Source organism: Bufo gargarizans, chromosome 6, assembly GCF_014858855.1.
Source record: "Bufo gargarizans isolate SCDJY-AF-19 chromosome 6, ASM1485885v1, whole genome shotgun sequence".
NCBI lineage: Eukaryota > Metazoa > Chordata > Amphibia > Anura > Bufonidae > Bufo > Bufo gargarizans.
In genome coordinates, this window is record NC_058085.1 from 35,486,028 (window position 1) to 35,498,865 (window position 12,838).

The following is a 12,838-nucleotide window of genomic DNA, read 5'->3' on the forward strand; positions in this document are numbered from 1 at the left end:
TACGCACCTTTAAAATCAGCACCAGGAACCAGAACAGCTATCCCTGACGAAGATTAGCGATCTAATCGAAACACTTTGGAGTATTTTTGGTCCTCCTGGTCCACCGTAGCTACCACCGTGACGTCACGCAGCCCTCCGTGCAAGCGTGTACGAGCGGCCTTTTCAAACCACGAGCTGTGCCACCGGCCGGGGCAAGCTCTGCAGTTTAGATTTTATATTTTAAAATAAACCACAAAAAAAAACAGAAAAAAGAAAAAGCAAGAAGGACACAGAGGAACAGGCTCCGCAGCTGCAACAGAGGATAAGGTATTCCATTACTCTGGGAGTCACTGTATCATATACTGTGGGCCTTTACAGTACTGAACAGGCAGGGAGAGAGGGGGAAAAAGGGGGTATACGTCGCGCAGTACCGAACAGATACACTTTTCCCAAGCAGCTGAAAACAGAGTAAAGGAGGATTAATCCATGCAGTACTGCAGAATGAGGTGAGGGTCAATGAATAATAGGACACAGGTGCCTGGGTGAGTGGAGCTCCAGTATGGAAGTTGTTTATCAAATGTAACATTAAAAATCTAACAATTTTTTGTTTATTTGTTGTCTATCATAGGTAGCATACAAAAATACCTCATGTATGGTTTTCTTCGGCAGGGACATGTATTTTGTAAAAAATATGTGATGTGTACCCAGACCCAGAAGGGTATTATACTGGATTCCAATGATAGTCTGATTACGCAACTGGTGACCATTGGGTTCTTGGTCACCTCTCTTCTCCAGGGCACTTTTCCCCGGGTTACTTAGTTTGGTGGGGTGGCCAGCTCTAGGAAGAGACCTGGTTATTCCAAACGTCTTCCACTGTGCTTTTGGGAACTTTTTGTGCAGCGTAAATGTGCCTCCACACAATCCTGTCTCTGAGCTATACTGTCAGTTCTTTCTACCACTTGATTTTTGCTCTGATATGCATTGTCAACTATGAGACCTTACTGTATATAGACAGGGCTGTGTCTTCCCAAATTATGTCTTATCAACTGAGTTTACCACAGGTGACTCCAATCAAGATGTAGAAACATCTCAAAGATGAAAAATGTTCTAACATTATGTTTTTACTTTCTCATTATGGGGTACTGAGTGCAGAATGATGGGGAAACCTTGATTTTTTTTTTAAACTTATTTTAGCACAAGGAGGAACATAAAATGTGAAAAGGTCTGAAGACTTTCTGAATGCGACATAGGCAAAAGAATGAAAACTGTCTCTTTGTATTTAATATGGTTCTGTCCATGTTTTTGTACCTTTTAAACTGAACTAAACAACCCGATAACTCAGTTGGTCCAATATTCAGCATCAAGTACTCCTGGGGTATACCTGTTGGTTCTTCTGTTTGAAGAGCAGTGGTAACTGTCATGAACAGTACTATAACTTTCTAACAATGTCCTCTCACATCCTTGCAGTGATCAGTGCTTGTTGCCAAGAGAATGTTGTGCTTCTCTGGCGTCATTGGGGTTTTGACCACATCCTCCGGCTTCTTCTTGTAAGAGTTGACTTCTTCTGTGCTGTGCTTTTGTAGCTTAAACTTCCATTGGCTATTTCCAAAAGGCGGTCATCAGAGGTTACATAAGAGGTCTATATAAGTCAGGCACATTTCTCATGAAGAGCCTGAGTTTCAGATCAAGTCTGCTTCGTTTTTGCTTGTAGCCTGCTATACTTTTACAGTGATTGCCTGTGTATGACCATTCTCAGTTCCTGAACTCTGCCTACTAACTTTTCCCTGAACTTGTACGCCGTTATTTGTTCTTCACCTGGATCCTGACCTTTCTGTTTGTAGACTGTTTATTGCCTAGCTCAGGGATCAGAAACTTTCGGCACTACAGCTGCTGTGAAACTACAACTCCCTGCATGCACATGTACTTGGCTGTTCATGTAACTCCCATAAAGTGAAAGATTCTGGGAGTTGTAGCTTTGGAAGAGCTGGAGTGCCTGGGGTTGCTGATCCCTGGCCTAGTTCTTCACACCGGTCTACTAAGACCTTAAGTTATACAGCTTTCTCCACCTGACCATGCTTTATTCCAGTCTGTTATCTACACCTGTGTCCTGTCCCTATGCTACATCTGGCTTCTTACTGGAAGGAGACAGAAAACTCCAAATCCAACTTACATGATACAAGACAGTAACATCAGACATGTATCTTGTTATGTCAGCCTTTTCCGAGCAAGCAGAGCTATTACGATGAGATGGAAGGATACACTGCTTGGTCTGGCTCAGTGGTATATGGTTCATACGATTATCTCCTATAAAAGGATCATGTTCAAAGAGCAGAAATGGTGTAACTCTTTCCTCACCGTTTATACACACAGTGACCACCAACTCTAAAGAATAAAGAGACATCGACCCAAAAAACAGATATTTATTAACAACTGATATTAAAATGTTTAGATACAGAGTTATATAGGATAAAGGGAATCGGTCATCTGGTTTGTGCTGCCTGATCTTAGAGACCACAAACTATAAAAATGACCCTACACTGTACTAAAGGGATCTGTCACATTCACAAATGGCAGCTTACAGCTATGTACAATTATACAATTTTTTTCAATTGGGCTTTATTAAAAATATTGAGCCGTTCAGTTACAAAGGGTTAACTGTTTGTCTAGCTGTGTGAATGGTACTTTTTACTTTCACTTTGGGCCAGTCATCTAATAAGCCTTATCTCTAAGTTACTAAGAGGTCATTAACACTTATTTAAGCCGCATTCTTATCAGAAAGATAAGAACTGAGCTATAATTAGAGTTTATAAAGCCAGAGATAAGGAGCCATCAGCTGCCTGATGGAACAAAGTGAAAATTCAGATCCTGCTATTAGAGAAACTCAAGGCTGTACAGAACAGTAGTTCAAGATTTTTAATAAAGACCAACTGTAAAAAAATCATTATTAGCTCAAAATGAGTACAATTCAATAATACAAAGTGTACATAGCCTTTAAAGCTAGTGACATATTGCTTTAAATATAACATATTCTATGCACACAAATGATATATAGGTGTAATATTTGGATTTGTTGTTGCATGGACACCCTCTGGCTCGACCATTTTTGGAAGTCTAATAGCAGCGAATGGATAGGTTGCATGCAAAGATTGCTCTCTATTCACTTTAATCGAGTGCAGAAGTCCCATAGCAGTAAATGTACTATACTTATAGGATATGTCATAAATGTCCCAGATGGAATTACCCCTTTAAAAATAAATAAGCTACTTCCCTGATTCTATAATGTTTAATATCTAATTTGTGGTTAGAACATTAACTAGATTGTGGACATGAACATGTTTTTTCTCTGCAAGTTATTTGATGAGCAACTAGAGCTGAATTTTGGCTAAAACACTTTCAAAATGGCCCCGCTCCTCTATGAATTTTTTGATGGTCAACAAGAGTTGATTTTTGAGAAAAACATTTCCCACATTCCGGGCATGAAAATGGTTTCACCCCTGTGTGAATTCTCTGATGTCTAACAAGATCCGATTTACGGTTAAAGCACTTGCCACATTCTGAACATGAAAATGGCTTCTCCCCTCTATGATTCCTTTCATGATCAACAAGTTTTGACTTTTGGTTAAAACGCTTCCCACATTCTGAACATGAAAATGGCCTTTCCCCTGTGTGAATTCTCTGATGGGCTACGAGGGTTGATTTCTGGTTAAAGCATTTCCCACATTCTGGACATGATAATGGCTTCTCCCCTCTGTGAATTCTTTCGTGATTAACAAGATTTGACTTTTGGTTAAAACATTTCCCACATTCTGAACACAAAAATGGTTTCGCCCCTGTGTGAATTCTTTGATGTGCAACAAGACTTGTTCTGTGGGTGAAACATTTCCCACATTCTGAACAGGAAAATGGCTTCTCCCCTGTGTGAGTTCTTTGATGCGCGATAAGACTTGCTTCAAATCTATAATATTTCCCACATTCTGAACATGAAAATGGCTTCTCCCCTGTGTGAATTCTCTGATGTTTAGAAAGAACTGATTTATGGCTAAACCGTTTTCCACATTCTGCACACGAAAACGGCTTCTCCCCAGTGTGAATTCTCTGATGTATGGTAAGGTATGATTTATCTATAAAACATTTCCCACATTTTGAACATAAAAATGGCTTCTCCCCTGTGTGAATTCTCTCATGTTTAACAAGATCTGCTTTATGGTTAAAACGCTTTCCACATTCTGAGCATGAAAATGGCTTCTCTCCTGTGTGTATTCTCTTATGTTTAACAAGATCGGATTTATGATTAAAACGTTTTCCACATTCTGGACAAGAATATGGTTTCTCCCCTGTGTGAATTCTCTCATGTTGCGTAAGATCAGATTTTTGGTAAAAACGTTTTCCACATTCCAAACATGAAAATGGCTTCTCCCCTGTGTGAATTCTCTCATGCATAACAACAGCTGATTTATGGTTAAAGCATTTCCCACAATATGAACATGAAAATGGCTTTTCGCCTGTGTGGGGTCTCTGATGTTCACCACTCTTGTAACGTTTATTTTGCTTAACAGTCTGTGATGAATCAGAAGATCGGACCTGGTGAAAAGGATCAGATGATGGATCTTTGTTGTAAAGGTCTGAAGGTATATCGGAGATAATGACATACTGTTCATATGAATCTTCTGTGATACCATGGTCCTCTGGTTTAAAATCTGAAGGTATCAGATATTCCTCCGAGCTCCGGGTACAGTCATCTGCCAAGAATAAAGCCTATTTTATTAGCTTTAGGTATTGTAACCTTAATATTGATGTTTTTACATCTCTATATAAAAAAATTCCATACAAATTACAAGGCATGGAGCAAATTTTAATCAACTGACTGACAGTGGTAGCAAACGGACCACAATCTAACAGTTAACAAAATATTAGCCAGAAAGACTATACACCGATTAACAATAAGACACACTTTTTCACAGTATAGTAGTCACATACAAGGTAAGGGAGAGTTCACAGCTCCTTTTCATTTGCCATTCTTCTGATGCCCCTTTCACACAAGCGTGAATTCCGCGTGAGTGCAATGCGTGATGCGAACGCATTGCGCCCGCACGGAATCCGGACCCATTCATTTCAATGGGTCTGTGTACATGAGCGTTGTTTTTCATGCATCACTTGTGCGCTGCGTGAAAATCGCAGCATGATCTATACTCTGTGTTTTTCATGAAACGTTGGCCCCAAAGAAGTGAATAGGACTGGCTGAAAAACATTTTTCACTGATGGTTGCTAAGAGATGTTGTTAGTAAACATTTAGTTTTTTATCACGTGCGTGAAAAACGCATCAATGTGCATTTCACCCGTGCGATAAAAACTGAACCACTGAACGCAATCGCAGACAAAACTGACTGCTATTGCTTGCGAGATGGTGACAGTTTTCCTGAATGCACCCTGAACGCATCCGGGCCTAATCGGGATCGTTTGTGTGAAAGGGGCCTGATCCATCAGAACAGAAAAAAAAAAATATCTTTATGCGGCACTTTTTTTGGGCTAAAAAATATCAGGAGGAAATAGCTCAAACAGATGTCAAATGTGCAACAGGATCAGGTTTTTTTTTGCTTTTTTTTTTTTTTTTTTTTACAGGATCCAGTTTTTTTTTTCTGTTCTGATGGCTCAGAAGAACAGAAAATGAAATCGAGATGTGAACTCTCCCTTATATATACACACCAGAGTAATCAGTGTTACCATATCTTCTACTGTGTATTGTTACATATACAAAAACACTTTAACCCCATAAGGACCTGCGCCGTAAATATATGGCGTGCTGATCGGGTGGCTGCAGGAGCTGCGCCCGATCAGCGGCAGGGGTCTGGCAGTCACTGATAGCCAGACCCCTGCTGTATGAGCTGACATTGGTAAAAACACTGATGCCGACGCATTAACCCTAGCACTGCCACGGTAAGTGCTGACCGCGGCACGTGCGGGATCTTGCTGGGTGCGGGGTTGTCATAGGGTCCCCATGCTGCTGTGACAGGGACACGATGGCTTGGACGGCAGCCGGATATCTCCCTTAGGCATCGGGGCAGCCTTCTGTGACAGCCTGTGAGATCCAGCCCCCTGTATTACACTGTGTAATACACTAACAGCCAATACATTACAATACAGAAGTATTGTCATGCATTGTAAAGGGGATCAGACCCCCAAAAGTTGAAGTCCCAGAGTGGGAGAAAAAAATAAAGCGAAAAAAGAAGTTAAAAAAATAAAAAAAAGTTTTACAAAAAAATTAAGGTTTCAAGTTAAATAAAAAAAAGCATCATTTTCCCAAAATAAAGTAAAAAAAAATATTGTAAGAAATAGGGAAGAAAAGAAAAGTAAAGTAGAAATTGACCTAACCCCTCAGATGAACACCGTAAAAGAATCTAAAAACAAAAACTGTGCTAAAAAGTGCTAAAAAAAGATTTTTTTTACACCTTACATCACTAAAAGTGCATTTGGCGTATGCCCCCCAAAATAGTACCAATCTAACAGTCACCTCATCCCGCAAAAAATGAGCCCCTACCTAAGACAATGGCCCCCCAAAAAAATAAAATAACTATGGCTCTCAGATTATGGAGACACTAAAACATGACTTTTTTTTTCAAAAATGCTTTTATTGTGTTAAATGAAAAAAAAATATATTAAAAAAGTAAACATATTAGGTATGGCCGTGTCCATAACAACCTGCTCTATAAAAATACCACATGACCTAACCCCTCAGGTAAACACTGTAAAAAATTAAAACGGTGTTAAAGAGACATTTTTTGTCACCTTACATCACAAAAAGTGTAATAGCAAGCGATCAAAAAGTCATATGCACCCCAAAATAGTGCCAATCAAACTGTCATCTCATCCCATAAAAATGATACCCAACATAAGACAATTGCCCAAAATATAAAATAAAAAGTGTGTAAAAAAATTTCACCTTACATCACAAAAAGTGTAATACGAAGCGATTAAAAAGTCATATGCACCCTAAAATAGTACCAATCGATCCGTCACCTCATACTGAAAAAAATGAGCCCCTACATAGGACAGTCTCCCCCCCCCCCCCAAAAAAAAATAAAAATGGCTTTCAGAATATGAAGACACAAAAAAACTTTTCTTTTCAAAAATCCATTATGCAAAACTGAAACAAACAACAAAAAGTTGTCATATTTGGTATTGTCACGTCTGTAACAACATGCTCTATAAAAATTACCTTGCCTCACAAAAAGTGTAATATAGAGAAAAAAAAAACTGACACCTCTTCCATAGTTTCCAAAATGGGGTCTTTTTTTGTATTTTCTACTCTAGGGGTGCATTAGGGGGTCTTCAAATGTAACATGGAAACAAAATTATCCCAGTGAAATCTGCTCTCCAAAACCCACATGGCCCTCCTTTCCTTTGCACCATGTTGTGTGCCCGTACAGCAGTTTACGACCACATATGGGGTGTTTCTGTAAACTACAGAATCAGAGCAATAAATATTGAGTTTTGTTTGGCTGTTAACCCTTGCTTTGTTTATTTAGTTTTGTTCTATATTAATTTTAATATATGCCATAAAGGTTAAGTTTTAGGTGTTTTATTTTTTTTGTTCTGTGATAGCTGAGCAATACTTTCTAGATTATAATGCAGGTGGCAGCCCTGCATTGTAATATACTGCATTATAGAAATAAGGGGGTCATGCTTTTCAAACCAATGTCAGACACGGATATTTCTAGCCGTGTCACATGTCACATTGTCTACGTGGATGAGTTGGTCCAGAGAATGGCATGAAAACCTTTCCCGGAACATAACACTGTCACCACCAGCTTGTGTTCTTCCTTCAATGTTCATAGGGTGTTTGTTCTCCAATGTTTCTCACCTGACATGCCAACGTTCATCCATTCAATGAAGCAGAAACATGACTCATCGGATAAAAGCAGAGGTCCAATTCAGATACTGCTGCAAAAATTGAAGCCTTTTCTGCCAATGCAACTTGGTTAGCAGAGGAGCAGCGACCATCCGTCTGCTTCAGAGCCCCCTACGCAGTAGGGTTTAAACTGTTCTTTTAGACATGTCTGGCAGCCCCCTGTGTCACGAGGTAGAGTCGCGGGTGTAAAAATAGAGCGGAGGTGCACCCCCTGAGCTGCCACCCGGTCCCCTGTCCCTGCCTACTTGCACCACCCGCCCTAGGTGACGGGGCGCAACTGGGCGACAATCCCTGACCTGAGTAAGTGCAAGCAGAGAGATAGAGACAGCAGGGAAGCGGACAGCCAATGAGAGGTAGCACTAGAGCGGACAGAGAGGTGGAACAAGCAAGGTACAACCAAAAACGGAAGGGCGAGGCGGGTCAACTAGCCGGGGTCAGTCCAGGAGGTCACGTCAGTACAAGAGAAGAGGCAAAGACAAAATCCAAAAGCAAGCCGAGGTCAAAATCCGAGAGGCAACGTCAAGGTTCAGGGAGCAGGCAGAAGAGGTGTCAGGAAGCAGATCATGGGTCAAATCCAAAGGTAAGCTAGATAACAATAATAATACACAGCCAAAGGGACCACAATCACAGGCAACCTGTAGCCAGCAGGTTGCCTGTATTTATAGTGGGAAGTGAGGGTCATGTGACGTGGCCAGCGTCACATGACCGACAGACAAACAAGTCGAGCACCGAGTGATCAGCTCGGCGCTCAAGGCAGACCTAGGAGCAGGGAGCCTCCCAGCTAGCAAAGCCGCTCTGGGAACGAGGCTGAACACAGATCCTCGCTCCCGAAGCTAAGCAGCAAGTCTGTGGCTGATGGGAGACCGAGTGCGGCTTCGGCGCCCCGTTACACCCTGGTTCATTTTGGTGATGAGCTGCTCCACTGTACTGGGTCGGTCCACCCTTGCACACCTCTTGTTCACCTCTCACACCATTGGTACATGGTGCTCTGCAGTTTCCACATCACTTATTCACAATGGTGCCATTTGCCCACTTATGATACACTCACCACAGCAGCAGAAAACCATTCACAAACTGCGCAGTTTCAGTAATAGTGCCACCAAGGAACCGAAAGTCAATAAATATCCCTTTTTACGGCTCTGATAAACTGCTCCTTTTACCCATAAAATCAAAGAGGGATATGTGTACAGACAGACTATCGCACACCTTATATACCCACCAAGCCAGCTCAGCACATGTGACTTCCTTCATGAGCTACATGCTGCCGATGTCGAAAGTAGGAAGTGGTCATAATAATGAGACTGAACTGTGTATATGCTGACCAACACGGGAAGAAAAAATACTTGTCACCAGTACGTACTAAATGGTAAAACACTAGGTAACACTGACATAGAATTTTAGTGAACAGCAAACTAAGCTGTAGAAACCAGTGTCAGGCAGCTGCTGCCAAGGCCAATAAGATAATGGGTTGCATCAAAAGGGGCATAGATGCCCGTGATGAAAACATAGTCCTACCACTTTATAAATCACTAGTCAGACCACACATGCAGTACTGTGTACAGTTCTGGGCTCCTGTGAACAATGCAGACATAGCAGAGCTGGAGAGGGTTCAGAGGAGGGCAACTAAAGTAATAACTGGAATGGGTGGACTACAGTACCCAGAAAGATTATCAAAATTAGGCTTGTTCACTTTAGAAAAAAAGACGACTGAGGGGAGATCTAATAACCATGTATAAATATATCAGGGCCCAAGAAAAAAGATGGAGGCAGCATGTTCGGTAAAAAAAACCTTTTAATGGGAACCGCCAAGTGAACAAACGTGCAACAGGTTGTGACGTTTCGGCTGATCCACAGCCTTTATCAAACACAATGTGCAATCTAAAAGTGCCTGTTTAAATACATTAAAACACACCCACTCACACAGGAGTGGCCAATAACACAGTGAATGAGGTGCTGATATCATCAGAGGTGCGTCCTCCAGTGCTCCTATAAAGAGTCTCGGTATACACCCACCATAGGTATACGATCCATTATCCCACAAAGAAACGGATCCCGTTTGTTTCTACGTATGGAACCAATAGTGGGGACATAGCGCGTATTATACTCAAAGAATTGCACATTTTGCAGAAAGGGTTACCCATGATAGAGGAATTTGTGGGCTTCCCGATGATGGCATATAAGAGAGGGGCCAACCTACGTGACAAACTGGTGAGAACCGAGGTTGGTGAGCCGCATGGGGATGGGCAAAGGTATCTGGCACCAAGGAAGATGGGATGTTTTCCCTGCCTTGGTTGTTGCAACTGCGGCAACATGTTGAAGGGAGATACCTTTGCCCATCCCTATAGTGGCAAGCCCTATAAGATAAAAAATTTCTTCACATGTAGGTCACGGGATGTAATATATATGATCAGGTGTCCGTGTGGCCTTATTTACATAGGGGAGACCACAATGGAAGCCAGGGAGCGTATTAACTCCCACGAGAGCAATATTCGCAGGGCCCAGATTGACAAACCGGTGGCGAAGCATTTCCTGGAACGTGGACACTCGGTCAACCAACTCAGGTTTAGAATCATTGATTCTTTCGGCCCTCTGAGACGTGGGGCGGACAAGGATCGGATTCTACGTAAAAAAGAGCTTAAATGGATCTTTGAGATGAGAGCACTCCAGCCATTTGGAATGAATGTAGACTTCTCTGTAACAAATGTGTAAGTGTTCCGAGTGACCTTTGAACTGGTTCTCTGTATGGTGTTTTTTAATTGTATTTAGTTTTTTTATTAATTCACATTTACACTTGTTCCCAACCCACATTGGATCATGGCATACTGAAGGATTATGGGGCTTGCTCCTGCCTGTACCCCTGCGTGAGTGTGGGTGTCTCCCGCTACACGTCACTGCTGTGGGCGGTGTTGGATCCTGAATGCGTCTCTGGCAACACAGGGCTGGTTGGACGATAGAGGGGCGGAGCTAGTGTGTCACCCAGGCCGGGTTTCGGCTGGAGACATGGATGTGGGGAGTCTCTGCCTGTACTCCTCCGGATGGTCCCTGATTGTGCCAGTGGACGCAATATGGGCGGCGGTGAGTTTTGACTACCGTTCCGCTTGATTCAGGTTCCGACCGCTGACAACGTGGGGGTGTGAGGCGGTATCACGATCGGCGTAACTGTCACATACGTGACACGGAGGGAGGAAAAGAGGGAGGCCCTGCCCTAGTGAGAGGGAAGGTGGTGACCCCTGACTCACCTTGCGACTGGCGCCTGGCTGCCCTGTCGTCCCTAGACGGGTTCCTCACCCGTACGCCGATCACGTGCCTAAAACCCTGGCTTTCCCTAGGATGAGCCCTAGATAGTGAACAGGGCGGTGGGAACACTAGTCCGCACCACTAGCTCTAAAGGAAAACACCAAGGGGAGGACAGACAATACAAACTAAACATATAATCCCAGGAGGGCAACAACAGGAGACAACAAAAGCCCAACAGGGATCCGGAGGGTAGCACTCTGGAACAACAACCAGATTCTCAGCTCCAGTGGGTCAGCATAGATGTCCAGGCAGGAAGCTCTATAACTGGCAACAAGAGAAGTGTGAGAGGAGAATATAAGGCGTTTGGGAGTGGCAGACAAGAAACAGCTGAGGAGAAGAAGCTACGGATCCCTGAGTGAGACAAAAAGGATAGCAAGGCAAACACAGAAAACAAACACTAAGAAACACCGTGATCTTTAGACATAGAGCGCGCAGCCACCCGCTGCGACTTCCTGACCCCGGGTATAACGGAGTCAGACGTGGCTCTTGACACCCTCGTGACAGTACCCCCCCTTTCACGAGGGGCCTCCGGACACTCAGGACCAGGTCTCTCCGGATGAGAGACATGGAAAGCCTGAATCAACCTGTTGGCGTTTACCTCTGACGCTGGAACCCACATTCTTTCCTCGGGACCGTAACCCCTCCAATGCACCAGATACTGAAGAGAGCGGCGGACCCGACGAGAATCAACAATTCTGGATATTTGAAATTCCAGATTACCATCCACAACAACAGGAGGAGGTGGCAGCGGTGATGGTTCTAGAGGTGGAACATACTTCTTGAGCAGCGACTTATGGAAGACGTTATGGATCTTAAAAGTCTGAGGTAGCTCCAGGCGAAAAGCCACAGGGTTAATGACGGCTACAATTTTATAAGGACCAATGAACCTAGGACCCAGTTTCCAAGAGGGAACCTTCAACTTAATATTCCTAGTAGACAACCACACATAGTCATTCACTCCTAGGTCCGGACCTGGCGACCGTTTCTTATCGGCCATGCATTTGTATTTACCACTCATATTTTTCAAGTTAGCTTGCACCTTCTGCCATACCGATGAAAGAGATGAAGAAAACCGTTCCTCTTCGGGAACCCCAGAAGACCCCCCCTCTTTGAAAGTACAAAATTGGGGATGAAAACCGTATGCACCAAGAAATGGTGACTTGCCAGTGGATTCCTGACGGCGATTATTTATGGCAAACTCGGCTAACGGTAAATATGATGACCACACCTCTTGGTTTTCAGACGCAAAACACCTTAAATATGTTTCTAGGTTTTGGTTGGTACGCTCAGTCTGTCCATTCGACTGAGGATGGAAAGCTGAGGAAAAGGATAAGTGTACCCCTAAACGGGTACAAAAAGCTTTCCAAAACTTAGAAATAAACTGGGTTCCCCGATCCGAAACCACATCGGAAGGGACCCCGTGAAGCTTCACGATTTCACTGATAAACACCTGAGCAAGAGTCTTAGCATTAGGAAGTGCGGGTAGCGCAATAAAGTGTACCATTTTGCTAAACCTGTCTACTACTACCAAGATAACTGTTTTACCCGCAGACAAAGGTAAGTCAGTGATGAAATCCATTGATAGATGTGTCCATGGTCTATTGGGGATGAAAAGTGGCAATAAAGACCCTGCTGGACGTGTATGAGAGACTTTCG

At 43.0% G+C, this 12,838-nt stretch overlaps 1 protein-coding gene across 1 annotated transcript in view; it reads right to left on the minus strand.

Annotated features, from left to right (window-relative positions):
* Positions 1-2,854: 2,854 nt before the first annotated feature.
* The window catches only part of LOC122939922 (oocyte zinc finger protein XlCOF22-like), a 348,165-nt gene continuing 338,181 nt past the window's right edge, over positions 2,855-12,838 (minus strand). Inside the window, exon 7 of the mRNA XM_044296145.1 lies at positions 2,855-4,718. Coding sequence (XP_044152080.1) covers positions 3,373-4,718 — 1,346 coding nt within the window. The 3' untranslated portion in view covers positions 2,855-3,372. The remainder of the gene's footprint in view (positions 4,719-12,838) is intronic.